At 42.6% G+C, this 23,285-nt stretch overlaps 1 protein-coding gene across 5 annotated transcripts in view; it reads left to right on the forward strand.

The window, feature by feature from the left end:
• BRD1 (bromodomain containing 1) overlaps positions 1-22,404 on the forward strand; it is a 99,175-nt gene extending 76,771 nt beyond the window's left edge. For 3 of the 5 annotated variants that reach the window (XM_075015781.1, XM_075015799.1, XM_075015822.1), the window contains 3 exons: positions 9,571-9,680; positions 13,905-14,059; positions 20,524-22,404. In XM_075015781.1, coding sequence (XP_074871882.1) covers positions 9,571-9,680; positions 13,905-14,059; positions 20,524-20,707 — 449 coding nt within the window. In that variant the 3' untranslated portion in view covers positions 20,708-22,404. Of the gene's footprint in view, positions 1-8,011; positions 9,542-9,570; positions 9,681-13,904; positions 14,060-20,523 lie in introns of those variants that run through there. The other 2 variants (XM_075015788.1, XM_075015807.1) reach the window with 2 other exon arrangements.
• Positions 22,405-23,285: the final 881 nt, after the last annotated feature.

Consider the following 23,285-nt stretch of genomic DNA (forward strand, 5'->3'; position numbering starts at 1 on the left):
GAACCGTGAACCTCTCTAGACCAGCACACTCAGAACCAGTGCTGAACCAGAAAATTTTTTTGAACCGTGGGATGTCAGTATGTTCTAGCAGCATTACCAACGCTTCCGCTACTTACTGGGCTCTTACAAGACATTTAGGGGTAAATTAGAACCAAATAACAGCACAGAAAACTGAGAGCCAAGACTGATGTTTGTGAACAAACTTTATGGGACCATGAAAATCTTAGCCACACCCATGACAAGTGGATGTCCAGCTAAATAAAATCATGCCTGTCCACGGATGTTGCCAGAGCAGAGAGTGACGTAGTAGAGAGGTACAAGCTGTATTTAACCTTGTAATGTTTTTTTAAAGAAAATAAGAGCAAGAACTGATCAAATCTGGTCTTGCTTTATTCATAGAGTAGTCTTTTTGAAGTAAATAAAGTTACTCAAGCAGAATTTGGTTCAAAATCCTACATGGTATTGTATTTAGTCATCAGGTGTATTAAACGTTTCAGTGCATAATTATAGACTTATGTCTATGTCTGTCTTTGTGCTTATTTTTATATAAACTTGTGTATCATGTTGAAAACATAAATAAGGACAGAACTGAACACAAGCTCTCAGTAATGTACCATAACTTCATTTTTTGGGAAGTTTAGTGGCATTTGCTATATTTGATGGCAGAATGATATTTCACATATATTAGAGTTGTACTGATTTTATACCTTCAACAGATTCATTCAGAACAAAATAACTTAGTAGTCAGTGGAAATAAGAGGTCTGGTGATGGTATAAACATCTAACAGGTTATAACAGGTTGTGCAAAATGGATGGATATTTTTTCTTGATTGTTGTTCTTATTTTTCTTGTTATTACATGTCTTGTCCTTTTCTTTCATATTTCTTCCTCCCTCAGTCCCACAGCTCGTCTACTTCAAAAAGCTATTAGCTAGCAGTTTTACATTTAGATTTTAATTTTTCTAACCCATTTGGAGTTGTCTTTCACTTACCTCTGCTCCCTTCACACCCAGCTATTAGTTGTTTGCTCCACCACCGGTGTCTGCTCTGGTATTTTGGTGAGCTGTGCTGAAATGAGTCGGTGACAAATGCCACTTAACAGAACCAGAGGAAATACTGAATTAGTATTTATTGCTACATTTTGTCTCACATTAAGTGATTTCAGCTACCTTTATCAATCAGTCTCTGGTGTTTTAGGGAAACTAGAAAGGGAGATGTATTGAAATGTCCTATTCCCATTTAATAAACTACAACAAACATTTTATCCTCAAGACCATGGTTTGGCTACCCACTGTATGTTACACTTCAGTACAAAAAGTGTTAAAACATAACTTTCATTGATTTTGGGATGTCTTAATTTTTGGCCAGAACTGCTATACCTTCCCAGTCCTGATCTTTTTCAGAGGGTTTGTGCTCAGCTTTTTCTTAGAGAACAACTTTAAGGCATTTCAAGTTAGATGTTCAGTATTACTTGTGAAGATGCTGACTTAAATGCACAAAATAAAAGTAATGGCTCACACAGAAACTTTTATGGAGGCAAAGTGCATTCATTGTATTTTTAGTCGCTTATATTGTTTTTACACTTTCAGAACTGCTTTGAGTACCTAGTACTTGGAATAAAATAAACCCCAAATGCTAGCTCAGCAATGCCAGTACAGTATTTTGAAATGCTGAAATTCCAATGGAATGTCTGTTTACATTCATTTCTCTCTACAGTTGTATTAAAACATAATGTATTTCAGTTTATACGTACAACAAACATACTGATGATGGACGTAAGCAATAGACACAGAGTGCATTCCGATTTAGAGCTTTTACCAAGTCTAGTAGTATTTCCCACCTTAAGGGAATACCTTTGTGAAACCTTTATTCATCCTAAAATCAAAATACATTTTCAAGGTACCCGCTGCATTAATGTAGACTGTCAGTGCACTCCATTTATAAGAATCAACTGCATATAATGATCAAAACGACTGGCACAAAATTATTCCTCTTCTAACCATAAAACTGTGCATAAGAATCAAATTGTCTGGGAGGCATGTTATCCTTTTAAAAGGAGGCACTGTATATACATTACGGAGGACACTGTAGCTGTGTAGTTAAGGTTGTGTTGATTTTTACACTTCTGTATATTACTTTTTTTTTGCTTACATTAGTACAGTAATAAATCATATTTCACAATAGTGTTCTTAGAGCTTTAAAACTTCTGACATCTTGATCATGATGTGGTGAAGAGTATGTGGCATGGAGATTATCTGTATGCCCAATATTTACAACTTGAGCGCCTAAAGTTAGTTACCCAGATAAGTAGCCTGATTTTTTTGAAAAAGCTACCTGCCCACACCTCTGAAAATTAAGTAAAATGAATTTAGATTGAAAAACCTAGTTTGAAAATTTTTACCAAAAAAAAAATCAGACAGTTATTGCGACATTTTTACTTTAAAATAATATATTGCTCTCTTACATTCTACAGCATCTCCTGGGTACTACTTACATTCAGAAAGTAAACTACAATTCTTAGCAAATGTATAACAACCATTTTTGTTTTGTATTGTGATAATCATTTTCTTGTTACGTTTTCATATTTTCATGAGAAACATTATTTATTTCAAATCTGCAGAATATGTTCTCCCTGAGAATGAAAAAAATTCTGTTCAGTATGGCCCTATCACATGAAAATTTAAAATAACTGTAATTCTTTTTCGAGTGGTCCCCGTGGGTGCTCCACAGTAGGTGTCGGGCTCGCCCCGGCGCCGCAGATCGGAAATTTCCAGCAGTCTCCGTCGGGTTGCACATGCGCCGATGCGCGTCAGTCCTTTGCGTGCTTATGGTCACGTGTGCGATCCGGTCCCTGCCAGTTCCTTCTCAACCGCCAACAGCTGCAGACGGAATCCACTCCGGCTCCAACGCCTGAGACAGATAAATTCTGTTTTACTTATTGTTAATACTTATAGCTTGTTGATTAGTTATTATAGTACTTTAGGTTAGAGTGTATATAGTTTTCAAAGGAAAAGAGAGCAAGAAAGAGGACGGAGGCGGCTGCCTCCGGCGGGTCTGCTATCTGAAGACCTCGAAAGTTACCTGTTAACTGTTATCTGTTGCCAGATTGATTAACTGCTAAGTGCCCTGTTAGCACTTAAAGACTTTAAAGCTTAAACAATGTCCTCACCGGGTTTTAAGAAGTGTGAATCATGCCGGGAGGCCATGCCTGCCTCAGATGGACATAGTAAATGTATTCAGTGCCTCGGGGAAGCCCATGTCCCCCAGAAATGCCCTCATTGCTCTAAGCTTACAGCTAGAGCGCTAAAGGACAGGGAAATGAGGCTAAAAATGTTCCTGTTCGACAAGGCCCTCCAGCCTGGGACATCGGAGAAGCCCCATAAGGAGGGCCCTTCGGGCTCGCACAAGAGGAAGGCGGCTTCTCTGACCTCCTCTGTGCAGAAGAAGAAAAAGCTTTCACTAGCTCGATGCCTGCCAGTTACCTCTATGAGCGGGACAAGCAGAACACAGGGCCCAGGCCTGCTGGACACTCATGGTGGGAAGGCCGCAGTGCATGTGCCCACGCAGGGGCCTCTGGTTGTTAAGGAAGCGGCACCGAGGGCTCTGCAGGCACCGTAAATGTCGGCACCAGCTTCTGCGGCACTGAGCCTTGCGGCACCGACGGCACCAGAGCGAGAGCACCCGGCATGGGGCCCAACGGTGCCAGAGGAGACTACCCGAGCGGCACCGAGCGCGGCACCGGGAGCAACAGAACCGAGCATGGCACCGACTACGGTGCCGAGCCCCCCGGCGCCAATAAGAACACCTGCGGCACCTGAACAGGGGAAAGCAAAGGCTAAGACCCGGCACCACAGCCCTTCCCCAGAGATCATTGCACTGCCATTATAACCTCGCTCTCCCCCAGAGATTCAGCAGGCAGCAACTGCAACAGCCTGCTGCAGGCTTCCATCTCCATTCCTTCAGCCACCATCTCCCAGGTTTGGACACTTTTTCACCAACTTCTAGCAGGGATCCCTATGAATACTGTCACAGGGGATCCCCGCCGATGTCAGTGTCATCTCGACGGTCACGTCCTTCTGCACATCATGTCTACGCTTTCAGGTCGTGGTCCAGGTCCCCATCACCGGGCCCTTGCCCTTGCCCTTGTTGTTATGGCCGTCCTTACCATACGGGACATTGGCACAGGAGATCTGGGTCTCGGGGTAGATCCCCGTCAACACCTCATCGACATCACAGCACACAGTCTCACCCTGGGGGAACACCACAAATTTCCCAGTCAGAGAGTGGTTCAAAGGATCTGGAACCCCATCTGGAAACCTTGAAAGTACAAAGATGTGAACAGAGTCAGGAACCTGAGGACTTAGAGGAAATGTATCACAGTGATGCCTCCTCATCCTCCCCAGATGAAGCAGTTGTTCCTGGAGATATTTCTCCCCCAGATGACCTAAAACAGTTTCAAGAGTTGTTCAAAAGGGTGGCTCAATCACAAGACATTCAAGTGGCGGAGGTGCAGGAGAAACACCATAAGCTCCTCAAAAATCTCAGACCTCCAGCTTCATCTAAGATAGCCATCCCATTGGTTGAAGCGATTAGGGAGTCAGCCACCAACATATGGCAGACTCCAGCCTCCATCCCTCCTATGAACAAGAGGGCGGATAAGAAGTATTTTGTCCCTGCCAAGGGCATGGAATTTCTGTTCAGTGACCCACAGCCAAATTCACTAGTGGTTGAATCCTTGCAACACAGAGCCAAAACGTCCCAATATAAATCCGGGGGATCAGACAAGGACGTAAAGAAATTAGACCTACTCGGCAGAAAGGTTTACTCATCATCTACCTTATTGCTACGAATGGCAAATTACACTGCTCACTTGTCGAACCACAATTTCGACAATTATTCAAGATCACCTCACTCATGGATTTCCTTCCAGAGGATAAAAAGCCGGTCCTCAAAGCAATTGTCCAGGAAGGCTACGCAGCTTCACGAGCAGGAGTCCAGATCGCCTTAGACGTAGCGGACACAGCAGCTCGTTCCACAGCCAATGAGGTGGTAACGCGCAGGGAATCGTGGCTCCAGACGTCTGGAATTCCCAAGGATCTGCAAGTAAAAATCACAGATCTTCCTTTTGATAGGCAGAAGTTATTTGCGGACTCAACTGACTCGGTCCTACCCTCCAGCAAGGACTCGAGAGCTACACTTAGGACCCTGGATGTATACACCCCGCTGTACAGGAGGAAGAAGTTTTACCCTCAGCAGCGGCGTTACACTTATCAACCACAGCGTACTCAGTATCAACAGGGGTATGACCAGAGGCACCAACAACAGCCACAGCAGTACAAGGCCCCTAGACATTGGCCCCAGCAGGGCCGCGCCCCCTCCGGACAAACCATAAGACAGCAGGTTTGATGGGTACATCGGGGACTGCAAAACCAAGACCACCTCTCAGTGCCAATCTCAACATATGTTTCACCATCGACTCAAGCCGTTCTACTTTCAATGGCAAAGCATCACCACAGACAGATGGGTATTGGAGATTATAGCCACGGGGTACACAATCCCTTTTCAATCATTGCCACCACCGAACCCTCCCACCAGGCCCCTTTTCAAGGATCCCTCTCACCACACAAAGTTAAAACAGGAAGTGGACCACCTCTTGTTCATAGGGGCGGTGGAGAGAGTACTGGAACAATTCCAGGGGAAAGGCTTCTACTCCCGGTACTTCCTGACAGAGAAGAAGACAGGAGGTTGGAGACCAATCCTGGATTTACGGGCCCTCAATCGGTATTTGCGCAAACACCGCTTTAAAATGACTACAGTTGCTTCCATAATCACAGCACTGGACGATGGAGACTGGTTTGCAGCCCTCGACTTACAGGACGCGTATTTTCATATAACAATTCATCCAGCGCACAGACGTTTCCTCCGGTTCACAGTAGCCAGAGAACATTTCCAGTACAGAGTCCTTCCATTCGGTCTGTCTTCAGCACCCAGAGTTTTCACCAAAACCCTGGCGGTCGTAACAGTGTATCTACACAGACAAGGCGTCTTCATTTTTCCATACCTAGACGACTGCCTGCTGAAGGGAACTTCCAAAGCGGAGGTCTTACAAATGATACACATCACCACAAACACATTTACCTCGCTGGGCCTCATCATCAACCTCTTGAAGTCAAAAACCGAGCCCACGCAAAATATAGAATTTATAGGGGCGCAAATAGACTCTGCTACATCAAGGGTATACCTGCCCAATGTCCGTTTTCGCGCCATCAAATCCCTGGTACAAGTAATAACGTACAGCCCCACTGTCCCAATCCTAACATGTCTCCAGCTGTTGGGGCACATGGTGACCACCACGTTTGTGGTACAAAACGCCAGACTGCACATGCGAGGCTTGCAGCATTGGTTGGCGAGCGTGTACAAACCAACAGCCCATACCGTTCACAGGATGGTATCACCCACAATAGAGGTGCGAAGGTCACTAGCATGGTGGGCAGACCCCAAGAACCTACTAGTAGGGGTGCCTTTCCGCCAACCGCAAATTACCGTTTTTCTCACAACAGATGCATCCCATATGGGATGGGGAGCGCACATGGGCAACGAAGTCACTCAAGGTTTATGGTCCCCCGTGGAGAAGACACTGCATATAAACATACTAGAGCTCAGAGCAGTGTTCAATGCGTGCAGGCGTTTTCGAAATTACCTGCACGGAAAAGTAGTCGGGATAAATACCAACAACACCTCCACCATGTTTTATATAAACCGACAAGGAGGGGCCAGATCTTGTGCACTCTGTGCGGAGGCGGTCCGGTTGTGGAACTGGTGCATTGCCAACAATATAACCCTAAGAGCTTCATACTTGCCGGGTGTCCACAACGTAAAGGCGGACCAACTCAGCAGACGTTTTGCACTCACGCACAAGTGGCAGATCCGTTGCGACCTGCTCTGACGAGTGTTTCACAAATGGGGGTTTCCCCACATCAATTTGTTTGCAACTCACAACAACAAGAAATGTCCCCGGTACTGCTCCAGCGTGGGCATAGGACAGGGATCCTTGGGGGACGCCTTCATGATCCCATTGAAGGGCCCTCTACTCTATGCGTTCCCTCCCACAACACTCATACACAAGGTTTTGTAGAAAGCCAAAAGGGAGAGAGCACACATGATACTCATAGTCCCAACCTGGGATCGACAACAGTGGTTCCCGCTGCTTCTGCGCATGGCACATCGCCGGCCGTTTCCCCTACTGGCAGTACCGGACCTTCTCACACAGGCTCGGGGGTCAATACTGCATCCACATCCACAGGGACTTCGCCTACAGGCATGGTTAATCCGTGGCTCAGCACCTTAGAGAGCACATGTTCAGAGGTAGTGAAGCAAGTCCTAGAGTGTAGTTGGAGGACTTCCACCAGAAGGACTTATGAGCATAAGTGGACACGATTTACCTCCTGGTGCTCTTCCAAGCAGTTGACACCTCTGGACGCCCCTGTAACTACAATTCTGGACTACCTGCTGGAACTCAAACAAGAGGTGCTCTCTCTGTCCTCGCTAAAGATTCATCTCACAGCTATATCAGCTTTTCGACACAAAGAGGAAGGGCCAACCATATTCGCCCATCCTGTTGTCATGCGGTTCCTAAAGGAGTTGGCAAACCTGTATCCCCCTCGGAAACCGATACCGCCGTCATGGAGTTTGGACTTGGTCCTCCACACGCTGTCGGGACCGCCCTTTGAACCATTGGCCACGGTCCCCCTCTGGTTACTTGCCATGAAGAAAACTTTGATGTGACAGCAGTCCTTTCAAGGGCAAGCTGCACATAAATCGGGTACCCACCTCCTTTTTTGAGGTCACTGCTGGGTAGTCACCTACTGTGGAGCACCCACGGGGACTACTCGAAGAAGAAAGAGAAGTTACTCACCTGTGTAGTGACGATGGTTCTTCGAGATGTGTCCCCATGGGTGCTCCACTACCCACCCGTTCCTCCCCACTTCGGAGCTCTGTTTCGTGTTTTTCAGAGGCATCTGGAGCGGTTGATCAGGAACTGGCGGGGACCGGATCGCGCACGTGACCGTAAGCGCACAAAGGACCGACGCGCATCAGCGCATGCACGACCCGACGGAGACTGCTGGAAATTTCCGATCTGCGGTGTCGGGGTGAGCCCGACACCTACTGTGGAGCACCCACGGGGACACATCTCGAAGAACCATCGTTACTACACAGGTGAGTAACTTCTCTTTTCTCTTACCTTTTTTGGTGCTCTTGCCAGAGTTTTACTTACCACAACCATCCCTAGAATTCTTGGTCTCTTGATTTTCTTCTATCTCTCATGAGTCTCCACCTACTTCCCCACCTAAGTGATAGAGTTTCTGCTAGTAGGTTTGGAATCTAGTCCCTCACTCGCCATTCTCTGCTCCCACCCTCATCCCCTTAGATTTTTGTGAGCCGCATCTTCTCATTGGTCTCTGACTGCCTTATGTCCTGCAGTCAGTTTGTCTTTTTCTTCCTTGCAGTGGTGGTTGTCAGGGAGGAGGAGGGGAACTCAGAAAACTAGAAGGAAAGTTTAGAACTCAGAGCTCCAGATCTTTATTCAGCCTCAGATGCCCACTGTGGATCCTGCAGGAGAGAAAAAAGCATTGCAGCAGCTTTATATTGTCTTATATCCTGTACTGGACTTCAGTAGAAATAGAAGCTTTGAACGCTGCCTCAGGGAAAGGCAAAATAGACAGAATGGATCAGAGGAGGATGAAAAGAGCTGAGGAGAAGAACAGAAAAGAGGATTTGTTCCCAAGCATGCCGTCTTTCAAGTCAAGAGGCTGGTATGCCATGTACGTGGCAGAACAGTAGTCATAAGTCATCAAATGCCAACCATGCTTCTCATTAAATCCACACTTGTTGGAACATATCTGAGACTGGAAGACCCAAAGTTGTAAAATGCAAAAGCCACTAACTTGCTGGGTGTCAGTGGGCAAGTAATTATGTCCAAGATTGTGAGAAGTAATAGTGATTTTTGAATTCCCAATTTTGAACAAAATAAAGGGAGAGCTAGTTCTCCCTGTAAACTGAGCTCCTGGGCAGCAGCCCAGGAGAGATTCGAGTGCCGCCAAGCTGCTAAGTAGCGTGTCCTCATTCACCCACACTGGGCAGCATGTGTTTCTGTTGGTGATGTACATCCACACGTGCCTGAGTACATATAACAAAATTTATTCCACCCAGGGATGGAAAAAAGTTGGAGTACTGAATAGCACATGCTGAACACCTACCTTCTGAAAACATTACCTTTAAAACAGTGAGGCATCCATATTCATTGGTCACTTTTGAAAATTTTGGACTTTGTCCTTTAATCTTTTAATTAATTTATCTGTACAATAGTAGTAACTCGCTGAAATCTTTTGAGTCTTGTGATTTTAATGTATTAATATTCTTGAATAAAAGGTGCTGTCTGGGTGCAGTGTGTTACCAATAATAATTATGGTGAAATAGGAGCTGATAAAATGGCCTATAATGAAGAGTTAAAGAGGGCTAACCCAAGCGCTGAATCTTTACGCTACTAATATTTAATTCCATTTTTCCTTAGAAGTTGGACATAGCAGTATGTGGATTTCTACTGATGCTGCAACGTCTGTTCTTGAGCCTTTAAAAGTAGTCTGGGCCAAGTGCAGTGGATACCCTTCCTATCCAGCACTGGTGAGTGTACCGCATGTCACCACTGTTACACTGAAATTTATTTGACTGTTTCCAAACTTCTGTACAAAAGCAGACGCATAAGATCTAATAAAGAGTTGAGTAAAAGTGGACTTTCCCTTTACCCTATAATATTTTCCATGAAATTTCAGTACAGAGTTTGTACAGTGTCAGATTAGTGTGGACTAACAGTAAACTGTGACACACACATCCAATGGGGTTCAGAAAGTGTCTTGTAAGCAAAAGAGATCAAAAAGTGTCTTTTGTACAAAGGAATGTAACATTATTTATAAAAAGGCAATTTAGAGTAAACATCAGGCTTTTTTGCAGTGTGGAAATTGCATGCCGTAAAAATTTTAATTCCTGTAGCTCCTTGGGCTTATACTCCCTGCCCCCCACCCAGAAAACAAATACAACCCCATCACACAACACATCTCTGCCAAGAAGGCTAACAGCATATTGGGGTATTTTAGGTGGAGCATTTCCAGCAGATCGAGAGAAGTTATTAGTCCCCTCTATTCGGCGCTAGTGAGGCCACAACTGGAGTATTGTATCTAGTTTTGGGCCCCCCAGTATAGAAAAAATGAGGATGCATTGGGGTGGGTCCAGCAGAGGGCAACGAAAATGATTAGGGTGATGGAACACGTGACTTCTGAGGAGTGGCTGAGGGATTTTGGTTCATGAAGTTAGCAGAAGAGAAGAGTGAGGGGTGATTTGATAGCCACCTTCAACTTTCTGAGGGGAGGCTCTGAAGAGGATGAAGAGAGGCTGTTCTCAGTAGTGACGTATGGCAGAACGCAGAGCAATGGTCTGTTACGGAGGGAGAGGTGTAGGTTGGGTATTAGGAAAAACTATTTCAGCAGGAGGGTGGTGAAGCACTGAAGTGCATTACTTAGAGGGGTGGTGGAATCTCATTCCTTAAAGGTTTTTAAATCCCATCTTGACAAAGTTGTGGCTGAGATGATTTAGTTAGGATTGATCCTGCTTTGGGCAGGGGGCTGTACTTGAAAACCCCCTGAGGGCCCTACCAGCCCTAGGATTCAAGGATTCTATGATCTGCCACAGCTGGTAGCATCTTTATGCCCTGGAGCCCAGAACGAGCTAGCAGACCATCTCAACAAAGTCTTCAGCAGGCACAAGTAGTCCCTTCGCCAGGATGTGATCAGCCTGATTTTCCAAAGATGGAGCACTCCAAATTCGACTTGTTTGCTATGTGCCACAAAAGGAAATGTCTCCTGCTTTGCTCGTTCCAGAACCACAGTGAAGAATCCTGCAGCAACTCATTTTTTCTCCTGTGGGGAGGTCGCCTCCTGTGTGCCTTTCCACTGGTTCCATTTGTGCACAAGGTAGTTTTTAAAAATCGAGAGAGACCAGGCACAGGTTATCATAATAGTGCCAGCTTGGCCTCATCAACATTAGTATGCATCTCTTTTGGACCTGTCAGTGGACATATCAGTCCTGCTCCCACTCTACCCAGACCTTCTGACTCAAGATTGAGTCCATCTCCGATATCCCAACCTTGAGTCTTTGCACCGTACAGCCTGGAAGCTCCATGGCTGACTCCCCGGGAGCATCTCTATTATGATCGGGTTCTTACGGATAGCAGGAAGGCCACAACAAGATCCACCTGTATGGCAAAGTGAAAGAGCTTTTCTCTTTTGGTATCACAGCTCAGTTTCCCTCTTACGTCACCACCAGTCCCACTCATCCTTGATCACCTCCTCTGTCTGAAACAGTAAGGCCTTATGGTTTCATGTATAAGGATTCTACCTGGCTGCCACTTCTGCTTTCCACCCTGGGTTGCAGAGTTTTATGGTGGTCTCTGACTTTATAGTGGTTCATTTCCTAAAAGACTTAGGCTATATTGAAGTTACACCAACTTGTATCTCCATGGGACCACAACTTGGTCCTTTCAAGGCTGACAGGCCCTCCATTCAAACCATTAGCTGCAAACTTTTTGCTTTACCTTTTGTATAATATAAGCTTTCCTGGTGTCCATAACCTCTGCCAGAAGAGTGTCAACTCAGGGCTCTGACTTCAGAGCCCACATACACCATGTTCTTAATGGCAAGGTGCCAATAGGACCTCACTTACATTCCTCCCTGGGGTTTGTTTCTCTGCTCCATATCAACCAACACCTATTTCTTTCAGTTTTCTGTCTTAAGCCACACTCTGGGTCTTGGGAATAGGGACCATGCTCCATGGATATGCACAGGGCATTAGCTTTTTATATTGAAAGAGCTAGATCCTTTACAAAATTAGACCAGCAATTTGTAGCAGTTACAGATAGAATGAACAGTCACTCAGAGTCATCCGAGGAACTCTCATCCTGGGTAGTCTCCTGTAGCCATGAATACTACAGCCTTGTTTTGGGTCCCAGTGCCAGCTATCATGGCAAATACTACCTGAGCACGTGATTCATCCACAGCATTTCTTGCTCACATCCCAATTCATCTGTCCACAAGTTGGCCACGTGTTACGCAGTTACCCACCAGACCAGAGATACTTTGGCTTTCGGTAGGGCAGTGCTCCAGTCAGCTCGTGACTCTGACCCCACCGCCTACAGCAGGGGTGGCCAACAAGTTGAGGACTGAGAGCCACACAGAGTGCAAAGAGCCATGAATTATATATTTATTTTTATCTAGCTAGATTAAAAAATAAATATATAATATGTGGCTCAGTGCCCTCCCCTTGTCATCAGAACCAGGCATCTCCACTCTAACCCAATCTCCCTCCCTCCTTTCAGAGTCAGGCACACCCAGCCCCCTCTCCCAGCTCTAAGTCAATGCCAGCAACTCACCGAAGCCGCTGCTGCCACATGCTTCTCCCACCAAGCACTGGAGCATGTGCACAGAGCAGTCGATCTGCATTTAATGTCTCAAAGAACCACAGGTTGGCCACCTGATCCTAGAGTTTAGGCTTGTGAGTCACCTTATTGGAATGCACACGAACAAGCACTCAAATTAAAAACCGTTACCCATCTTTTGTAATTTGTTCTATGAGATGTTGTGTTCATGTCCATTCTAATACCTACCCTCCTTCGCCTCTGTTGGAGTACCCAGCAAGAAGGAACGGAGAGAGGTAGGGGGGTGTTGGCATGTTAGCAAGGCTATATATTGAGCACCGTATTGGTACCACTCCAGAGGATGCCTATGATAATGCGACGGTTGCTGCTAGGCCAAAATATTCTGGCCCCCATGCACGTGTGTGCATTTACACCCGATTGGAATGGACATGACCAACACATTTCAAAGGACAACAGTTGCACAAGATGCATAACCATTTTCTTTGTCAGTAAGTAGCCAGTTTCTGGAATTCATTAGTGTGAAGAAATTGTTCAAATACTGTGACTGTAGTTCAAGTAAGGTAAATAATCTTATGGCTGTTCATAGTAGGTACATTCCAGGAAATGGTAACTAACTCTCTTGATTCCTTGTGTTTGCTGAGCACCAGGTACAGGGGCCAGGAAGGAATTTCTTCCTTAACCTTCATGTGTATCATTGCAGGATTGACAAGTCACAGTTTGGGTGTTTTTACCTTTCTGTGAAGCATAAATCATGGATTATTACTAAAGACAGAGTACTAGATGGGCTGCTCAGCATCATAAACCAATACCCAAAGTTTTCAAACGCAAGTAGTGATTTTTTGAGTCAACTTTGCCTCAGTTTTTGGATGCCCAACCTTAGACATGTTGTAAAGTTGCCTAATTTTCAGAAATTGTCAGTTCACCCAGGATTCAGAAAATCAGGCCTCATGTTAGGTGCCTCAAACACAAACATTTGAAACATCAGGTGTCAGTAAATTGCTTTTAAAAATCTTGGCCCATGTTTCTAAACTTTATTTGTGAATATGTCAATTGTATTTTAATGCTCTGAATTAGGAGTAGCCTCCTCCTAATGGTTTTTCTGCTTGCAGTGTTGCATCAGTTAGGATATGATTTTAAATCAGCTTAATTAAAAGAGTTAGAAACTGGGCAATCTTATTTTGTTTAAACAAGATTTATTCCAATGTAGTTTAAATTGTTTAAGAACACATGTAAACTGAACCAAAATAATTACAAGTTTATGTATGGACAAGGCCGAAGTTTATCCACATTTGGTGTTTGATTTGTATACTACTTTCCCATTTAAATACATTCATTATAAAGATACCTTTAATAGTGAACACAGATTTAAAAAAATTAGGAACTGTTCTTTTTTTTTTTTTTTTTTTTTTTCCATTTTATAGATTATTGACCCTAAGATGCCTCGTGTTGCCGGCCATCACAATGGTGTTACAATACCAGTGCCACCTCTAGATGTATTGAAAATTGGAGAACAAATGCAGACCAAATCTGATGAGAGGCTTTTCTTAGTTTTGTTTTTTGACAATAAAAGAAGTTGGTATGTATAGTTATTTAATTGAATGTAAGAAAAATATAGTTTAATGCACTGATTTATAGTCTAGAGCAATAAGCCATATTTTAGTTTTAAAAGACAGTGGAAACACTGTTTTCTCTCCATATATAAACTGAAATGTGTATTTAATGTTGAACATTTCTGAATCTGATATTGGAACCAGTTATCTTCTTAAAAGACACAAAGGCCAATTTTGCAGAACGATGTGACTATAAACTAGATACAGGCTGAACCTCTCTAGTCTGGCACCTTTGGGACCTGACTGGTGCCGAATGAGAGAATCTGCTGAACCACAGGAGATCAGTATGGTTTAGCAGCATTACCAATACTTCCACTGCTCAGAACACATTCAGGGGCAAATTAATGCTAAACAAACAAACTTTAAGGGACCATGGGAAACTTGGCTATGCCCATGATAAGTGAACATCCAGCTGACTAAAATCATGCTGGACGACGGTTGTTGCCGAACGAGAGTGTGCCGAATTAGAGAGGTTCAACCTATGCTGTCTTTCCTTAGTACAGGTTTGGTATCAGAACAATCATTGTTTTGATATTGACATATGAAAATTCTTCCTTTGATTGCAACACACATTTTAAAGGAAGATAAATTCTACATCACTGTGTATATCTACTTTTGCTTTTCTCTAGCTGTATGACTTCTTCGAGTGATGGTCCTTCCTATTTCACTGAGGGTTATACACACACATGAGTTCTGGGCAGGGAGAAGATATATGCCCCAAGATGCACAAGACTGATAAGAGGCCACTTGAATCCACAGAGCCAGTGGCCACAGCATAGGATCTGTGCTCTGCGAGCCCCCACATCATCTTCACTGGTTTCCTGTGATTCATTGGTCTGAGACAGGTGCCTTTACCAGTTCCAATCCCATCAATAGACAAGATATCACTGACTACAGGGAGAAGTGATGCTCCAATCAGCCCTGTTCTGATGGTGGATCCTGAGCGATTCCATTCTGTCATCATCCTCCTCATTCGATAGCAGCATGTAATGGCAGTTATCAACTGTCAGGGCTCTGTCCACTAGATGGAACGTGAGCCCGTTACACAAGAACACAAACATCAACTACAGCTGTACTTCCTGCTGTTCTCCTTGTGGATGACCATAAGGCAGCTAAATGAATTTTTTACACACCTTTTATTGTGCTCTAGTATGGGGCGAGCAAACTTTTTACATCGGGCCCCACTTTTCATCCATGCAATTATCAGGGTCCCCCAGTCTGTCTATTGTAATCCACATTGGTGGAAGTTTTGGTATTGTTCATATTAAAAAAAAAAAAAAAAAAAAAAAAAAAAAAAAAAAAAAAACTTTCTGCATGTGTAAGAAAATAAGTATGTAAGCTGTAAAAACTTTATTAATCAATATGTGTGAATGTACATCCATAAAACAGTAACATAATTCAACATTTTAACTAGATAGATGAGTCTGACCCCTAGCAGCCAATCATTTTGTGCTTCACCCTTATGAGGGGACCTGGCCCCCAATTTGCTCACGCCTGCTCCAGCACATGATTCTGTGATGGACACCTCATTCCATGCAGTGGTCCTCTGTAGGCTTCTGCCATCTTTTTCTGCACCCTCCTGCTTTCTAGGGACTGCTAGTCAGTCACCCTGAGTAGAATCTGACCTGCCCCAGATCCTTGAAAGACCACCTCAAGGATTGAACTTACAATCCTGGGTTTACAAGGCCAGTGTTCTAACCACTGAGCTATCCTCCCCACCCCCAATACTGTAGGGGCCATCACTGAAAGAAGAAGTTACTTATTTGTGACTGGAGCCTCCAGTTACAGGTAAATAAGCTCCTCTTCCTCCATGGACTTGTCCTTTTCTCCTTCACTTCTCCCATATTTGTAGATAAGTAATTCTTCTTCTCCCAGCTCAATTGAATATCACACCCAATAATACCAGCCATTTTTTCACCACTTTTGACTCATTCTTCAAACCTTCTTCTTCTGCCTCTGTTTCTCTCTTCTCACAAGTTCTAGCCAATTCTTCCAAAGTTGACAAAATACAGTGTGACCTTTCCTCAGCCCAACCGCTCTTTCTCCTCCTCTTTCCCCTTCCTGTCAGACGTAGAAGTTTATCTACTGTACATTAACTTCTCCACTTGTCCCACTGACTTTGTCTTCTGCTTCTAGTGTTAAATTTCACCCTGTTGTAGCTCTCTCCCCTAACAATACATGCATGTTTTTTGTCTCTTACAACTTAAAAAACTCACCCTTCACCCTACTTGCCTCTCTCATTTTGGTCCTGTTTGCATTCTCTCGTTTGCTTCTAAGGTTATTGAACGCAGTATTGACAATCATGCTCTGGAGTGTTTTGTCTTCTCTAGTTCTATCATAGATCCTCTCCAAGTTAGCTTCAATCCCCAGCAGTCCAGTGAATCTGCTCTTGTCAGTCTGTCACTTTGTTGTTAAAGCATAGAACCACTATTCTGTCCTAATCCTCCTTGATGTATCAAGTGTCTTCAACATCATCAACTTTGCTGTTGAAATCTTGTCCTTCCATGTCTTTTGTCACCCTACCACTTAATTTGTAACAGAGGAATAACCATGTTAGTCTGTGTTCTTTCAAAACAAAAAAGCAGTCATGTAGCACTTTAAAAACGAACAAGATAATGTATTAGGTAATGAACTTCCGTGGGATAGGCCCACTTCTTCAGATCATGGCCTTACCAGAGCATATTCAATATATAAAGCACAGAGGTCCAAAAATTGTTATCAAGGTTGACACATCAGAAAAATTGTTACTAAGGTTGGCAAATCAGAAGAGCAGAGGGATGGAGGGGTAGGTGGGGTGGGGAAGTTAAGAGTTAGATAAAACATCAACGTATGTAAAAGATCCCTTCTCATGATCAGGTAATTCAAATTTGACACATTAACCTGTGGTTTGAATGGGGACAGCAATTACCTGATCCATTATAAGGACTCTCTTACATACGTTGATGTTTTATCTAACTCTTAATCCCCCCCCCTTCTGATTTGCCAACCGGGATAACAATTTTTGACCTCTGTGCTTTATCTGCTATCTACCTGTCTGTTCTGATATGGCTATGATCTGATGAAGTGGGTGTGTCCCACGAAAGCTCATCACCTAATAAATTACTTTGTTAGTCTTTAAAGTAATAACATGACTGCTTTTTTGTTTTACCTTTTAATTATTGCTTATATTGTCTCTTCCTGCTTCCCATTTTCTGTTTAAGTTGCACAGGACAGTGTCTTCCCCTTCCTTTTTCTCCACTAAACTTAATCTCTGGGTAGTGTCAGTTGCACACACACATTCATCTACCATTTCTGGATCACAGATCTTCCTCTTTTCTCCAGATTCATCTTCCTCATTTTCTCCAGATTCATCTGTCCAACTTTAAAATCTTGGCCTTTCTCACTGAAATCTTCTCGGTGTCTAGCTACAAACTCAAGCTCAACATGGCTAAAACAGAGCTCTTAATCCCTCCTTCCCAGCCTTCTTTTATTACCTCCCTCATTGATCACTGTAGACCGTGCCACCATCTTGCATGTCACTGAGGCTTATTACCTGGGCATCATCTTAGATGCAGACCTCTATCTAGGCCATTACACATGCTCATGTTTAAATCTTGCAGCTTCTTTCTGCATGGCACCTTTCTATCCACCTTCACAGCTAAAACTCTTGTCCAGTCTTTTATTTTGCATATCAAGTACCGTGAAGTTCATTTCCCTAGCATCTCACTTGGATTATGTCTTGAACGTTTCTCCTTCTTCCACGGACGTTACACATCTTCATTTTCAAGGTACTTCATAACCTGGCCCCACTCTTCTTCTGTTATCATTATGTTAATCCTTGCCCTGCTTTGGCCCGTGGTGTCAGCCTCCATCATGCATATGTGAATTTCAAATAAGCACCTTCATGCTTTACATCACATTTCGGAATAGCTCTTTTTGAACATCTGCAAAATTCACTCATTATTCTCCTTTAGATCTTTCCTTAGAACTCTAATTTGCACTGATACCTGTATAATCTTGACAGTGCCTAGACAGCTGGTGTGCTAAGACCACTGTCTGTCTTTCTGACCAGTATGGTCTCATTGTTAGCTTGTATTTTCACGCCTGTGTTTGTGTCCATCTCTTGTCTCTCATGTTATACTTAATTGTAAATTATTTGAGCTAGGCACCATGTCTTTGTTTTGTGTTTGTACTCTATTTACTATGGTGATGTCCTAGTTTTTGACTAGCACTCTAAAGCATGACTTAAATGCTAACAGTAAGTAATAATCTGGTATAAATTTTTCCATTAAAGACTGTTACTTAAAATTTTTGTTCATATTCAGTTTTAAAAGGGCTTTTCCCTTATCATACAAGTCGATACAGTTTTATACATTAGAAGCATAACTTCTGCCACCCCTTAATATAAGAAATGCAGATTATGTAGAAATATTTTATTTCAAAACAATTTCATTTTTACCTAGTGAGAAAATCTGCAGTATTTAAGTCCTAAAAGAAACTGGGCTGACTGAAATGAACACTTCTTTTTTTTTCTAAAGATGAACTAAATATGTTTTTTATGTAAACCAGTATTCTTCTTGTATGTGAAAGGGTGTAGTTCAGTTCCTTATTTTTGCAACTGTTAATGTTACAACATTTATTATTGTACCCATTGGAGCTGAGTGAGCACTTGACTTTACCAGTTCACTGGCAATTTTGAAGAAATGTAGTTATGGTTTAACAGAGTTTGAAAAATAATGGCAAATCAGAAAAATCTCTTTTAGATGAAGAGATTCGAAATTGGGTATCCCATACTACAGGCAGTTACCCTAGCCACCAAGCTATGTGATACTGTGTTAAAGAGGCTAACAATATATTTTGTTGGAAATTCTTCCATTTTGTATAAATGAGAGTATGTCTGTACTTATGACATGTCAGACCTGCACTGATTGCCTGCTGAAGTTTGTTTTTCCCACATCAGTGAAGACTCAGCAAAATCTCTCTCTGGGCTCAGCCATAGACCCTTTTAGTCCATGCTGCTGTGAGGAGTAAAGGACATCGGTGCGAGCCCAGGAAGCCCTGATTTGCACCAGGGCACTAAGTCAATCCTGATACATCAATTCTAGCTATGCTAATGCCATGGCTAGAATTGCATATCTTGAAGTGACTTTGAGTCTTAGTGTAGGTCAGGCTTCGCTGTCATTGAACCAGAGAGGGAGAGAGAGTGGTAGAATGTTGTTTGGGCTACTCACCTCAACTAACTTCAGCTCCCTACTTTAGTGACTAATTGCTTGGAACAGCTTCACCTGGAGAGATTGAGACACCCATTGGAGAACAGCCTATAGCCCGCTGTTTAGGTTGTTTGCCTGCAAAGCATCAGGCAAAATCTGAATTTCTTCTCCCCATCAGGCAGAGAAGAGAGCAGAATCTTGGTCTTCCACATTTCAGGCCAGTGCCCAAACCATGGGGCTGAGCTACAAGGAAGTGCTATTACCCACATTAGCCTCTTCTGTGGGCTGTTTGTGAAAGATGCCTCATCTCTCTCCCTCATGCCCCGAAAGGGCTTGTTTCCGCTATGTATTGAGTCTGCTTAGATACGATAAATTGACCTATGAGTGCTTTCCCTTCGACTCCACTGCTCCACCGGGACAAGAAGAGTAGTTGGAGTTGACAGAAGAGCAGCCCCTGTCAACTTTACTGCATGGAAGACACTGTGGAGAGTGAGAGAACTTCAGCTATGCTACTTGCATACCTGAAATTGACTAGGGTAGATCAACTGGGCAAGGGGGCGTATTAGACAAGGCAAAAATGTACTCAAAAGTATTTTTCAAGTTTGTGAATAGCATTGATTAGAAACAAACATCTGACTTTAGACATTTATAGCTAATGTAGAAGAGTGAGCCACACATTCTTTACCCTACATAGTGAATTGGTTGTATTCAAATGTTGTAGGGTAAATACAGAATGCTGGATGGAGTAGTTCATTAAGTATGATCTCCAGTCGGGAGTTCCAAAACTAACACACTTCAGAGTGTGGAGTAACCCAACTTTTGCACAATCTGTGTGCAATGATTGAAATTGAAGAATGAGTAATTTTTAAAAATAATTCGTCAGGTAAACAGAGCCAAATCTAGTGGTGACAGACTCCATTACTACCTAGTCTAAGCCTGAGTTATATTAATACTTAGATACAATGTTTCATCAGACTGACACCTATTAAAGTCATTATGTTCCATCAGTTAGTCCTATGGTGGCTGTTGGATTTGCAAGTCTTGTTTATTGAAACTACTGACGCTACTTATAGGTATCCTATCTTTGGTAAAATTTTTGGTGTTGGATTTTTTTAAAGAGAGAAACAGTTTTGGCATGTTGCACAAGGGCTGCCCTATCTTTTTTATTCAATACTTCTTTGTAAATATAAGTGTTGATCTGGGCTTTATTTAATCCAATATTTATTTTCTCTTGTTTCTAGGCAGTGGCTTCCAAAATCAAAAATGATTCCCCTGGGGATTGATGAGACCATTGACAAGTTAAAAATGATGGAAGGTCGAAACTCAAGCATTCGTAAAGCTGTGAGAATTGCCTTTGATCGTGCCATGACTCATCTAAGCAGAGTCCATGGAGAGCCAGTCAGTGACTTCAGTGATATTGACTAACAAAAGTGCCACCAAGGCAAGAAACATACCACACATAGACTTGAACTTTATTAATAAACCTCTTTGTCTAAAAGAATGTACTGAGGAGACAACTTCCTAATCATTGATTCAGTGGCTGAGTTCTGCAAACTTGAAGTGAGCAGTTTTTCTAGATCACCATTGCCCTATAAATTAATGATTTTATCATTGTGTTGTAGTTGGGAGGATTTTCCACTAAACCTGTTAAAATGTCTTGTTCATAGTGTTCATAAATTGTACATATATATATGTATATTCAACACTTAACTTATTCTAATTTTAGAGGTAGCTCTTTAATTCCCTTTTTTAATTTTGATGGGGAGTGAGGTTTTCATTTCCATATTTTTACATATAAAAAAGTAAAATACCTAAGCACCATCTTCCAGCTTAAGGTGCATAATGAAAAGCCTAACGTCAAAATAACATCAAAGATACATTTGCCTAAATCATATATTACACAATATGGTGCTGCTTGTATAATTTTTCCTTGATCTGTAGCTTTTGAAAGACTTGTGAATGTTTAATTCTGTGTAAATCATTGCTCTTAGCACAAAGTACCACATATTTAAGATTGATGTAAATTTACAGTTACAAATGTGTATTTTAAGAAAGAAAAGTACATTATTTTGGAGGGTACTTTGTGAGAAGGGCATCAAGAGTAAAATTATGCTATGTACATCACTTGCAAATCACCAAAAACACTCCATTATTGCCCAAAATAACTTTTTAGAGGTTTTTTTGTTTTGTTTTAAACAAACTTGGCTTAAAGCCAATGAGCACATTAATTTTTTTCAAAATTATCCCATCTATCTCCCATAGATTTTTTTTTTCATATATGTGCCTCCTTTTTTATTTATTGTAGAAAATGTATTAATTTGCTTTATAATGAGAAATAAATTTGACAAAATATATTGATATGCATTTTTATACAGGCACACAAGAAGACAACTTGCTTTGGGAGGAAAAATGTATTGGAAATTGTATAAATTGACTCAATGCTGTGTGTGTGTAATTTGATTTTTTTGTAACTCGTATGCCCTTGTTTCCAATGAGGGGATTTATGTAACTTTTAATTTAGAACACTTTGGTAGCAATAGAAATTTGGATACATTTTTGTATGGTACATGTGATGTATATAGAATTAGTACTTTATTTTTATTTTTAAGAAGTAAAGCATTATGTATGGGTGAGGGGGAAAAAGGGGGGGGTCCAAAACTGCATTTTTATATTAAAAAAAATAAAGTCAAGATATCAATTGTTGTAGCTACTTTATTCCTACATTCACTGAAATACTGAATTTGTAACAATGAAAACGGTAAGCTGTTTGCAATGTGATTTATAATGACTCCATTATTTATAAATGCACTGTGTTGAACTCTTTTGCAGTGATATCTTAAATACTGTACCAACTTATATAATATGCAACACCAAATAATGCATATGAATGCACAAAGTATTTATGCCCAGCTTTTTTTTTATAATGGATTAGTGAATACAGAAAAACCAATACTTTTTAAATTTTTTGTTAAATTCATTGAATAGCAATCTGCATTGTTAAACCTGCTTGAATCTTTATTTTAAAGGGACAGTCAGTTACTTTTTAAATACTTTCTGATGTTTTTACTCTCTATGGTTTGTAATAGCCCCTTAGAAACTTGAAATAAAATTTCTTTCTCAACTCATAATTTTGTCCTGCATTTGGCCCCCTGTGCAATCTTGGTTTAGTGTGCGTCTCCAAGAGGTAAATTGGATTGTTAAGGAGCTTTGACTATGTCATTAACTGAACCCATTCTGGCTGTTCCATAAAGAGGAAAAATGTCACTTTGTGCAGGGGCCACTGCTGTCTATTCCAACTAGTCACCTCTGAAGAAACTGACGTTTAAGGATGTACTGTCCATGACCAATCTTCAGTGCTGGCCTCTAGTACTTAAAGCAGTGGTTTTCAAACTTTGTGATACCACGACCCCCTAAAATGCTGAATGAATTTGTGACACTTCCCCCCCGCCCCCGTCTCCATGAGTAAAGCTAAAAGACATAGTACTGTGAGGTGTCAGAGTACGCGACCCTGCTGTTACACAGCTGACCCCGATTCCTCCAATAAACCCTTGAAATGTTCAATTTTGAGTTGCGCTTAACTCGCTTTAACCCCCCCCCCCCCCACATGCTGGTTTAAACCCCCTATGCATGGCCCCAATTCCATCCTCCCATCCCGGTTCAACCTCCCATGTGTGGCTCCAGTTCAAACCCCCCACCCTTTTTTTAAACCCCCCACACAGAGCTCTGGTTCCATTCGCCCACCCAGATACAAACCCCCTGTGCATGGCTCCGGTTCCATTCTCCCACCCCAGTTCAAACCCCCTTGTGCACAGCTCCAGTTCAACCCCTGCCACCCAGGTTCAACCCCTTCTACCCCCTGGCAGCCCAGCTCATCACCCAAGCAGGGCTCAGGCTCACCATCCTTGGGTGCGGCTCTGGCTCAACTCCACCTCTCACCCTTCTGCAGCCCTAACCCACCCCAGGCTTAACACCCCCTGCCCCCTCCCATGGCCCCAACCCACCA

This window comes from Carettochelys insculpta, chromosome 1 (genome assembly GCF_033958435.1).
Source record: "Carettochelys insculpta isolate YL-2023 chromosome 1, ASM3395843v1, whole genome shotgun sequence".
Lineage (NCBI taxonomy): Eukaryota > Metazoa > Chordata > Testudines > Carettochelyidae > Carettochelys > Carettochelys insculpta.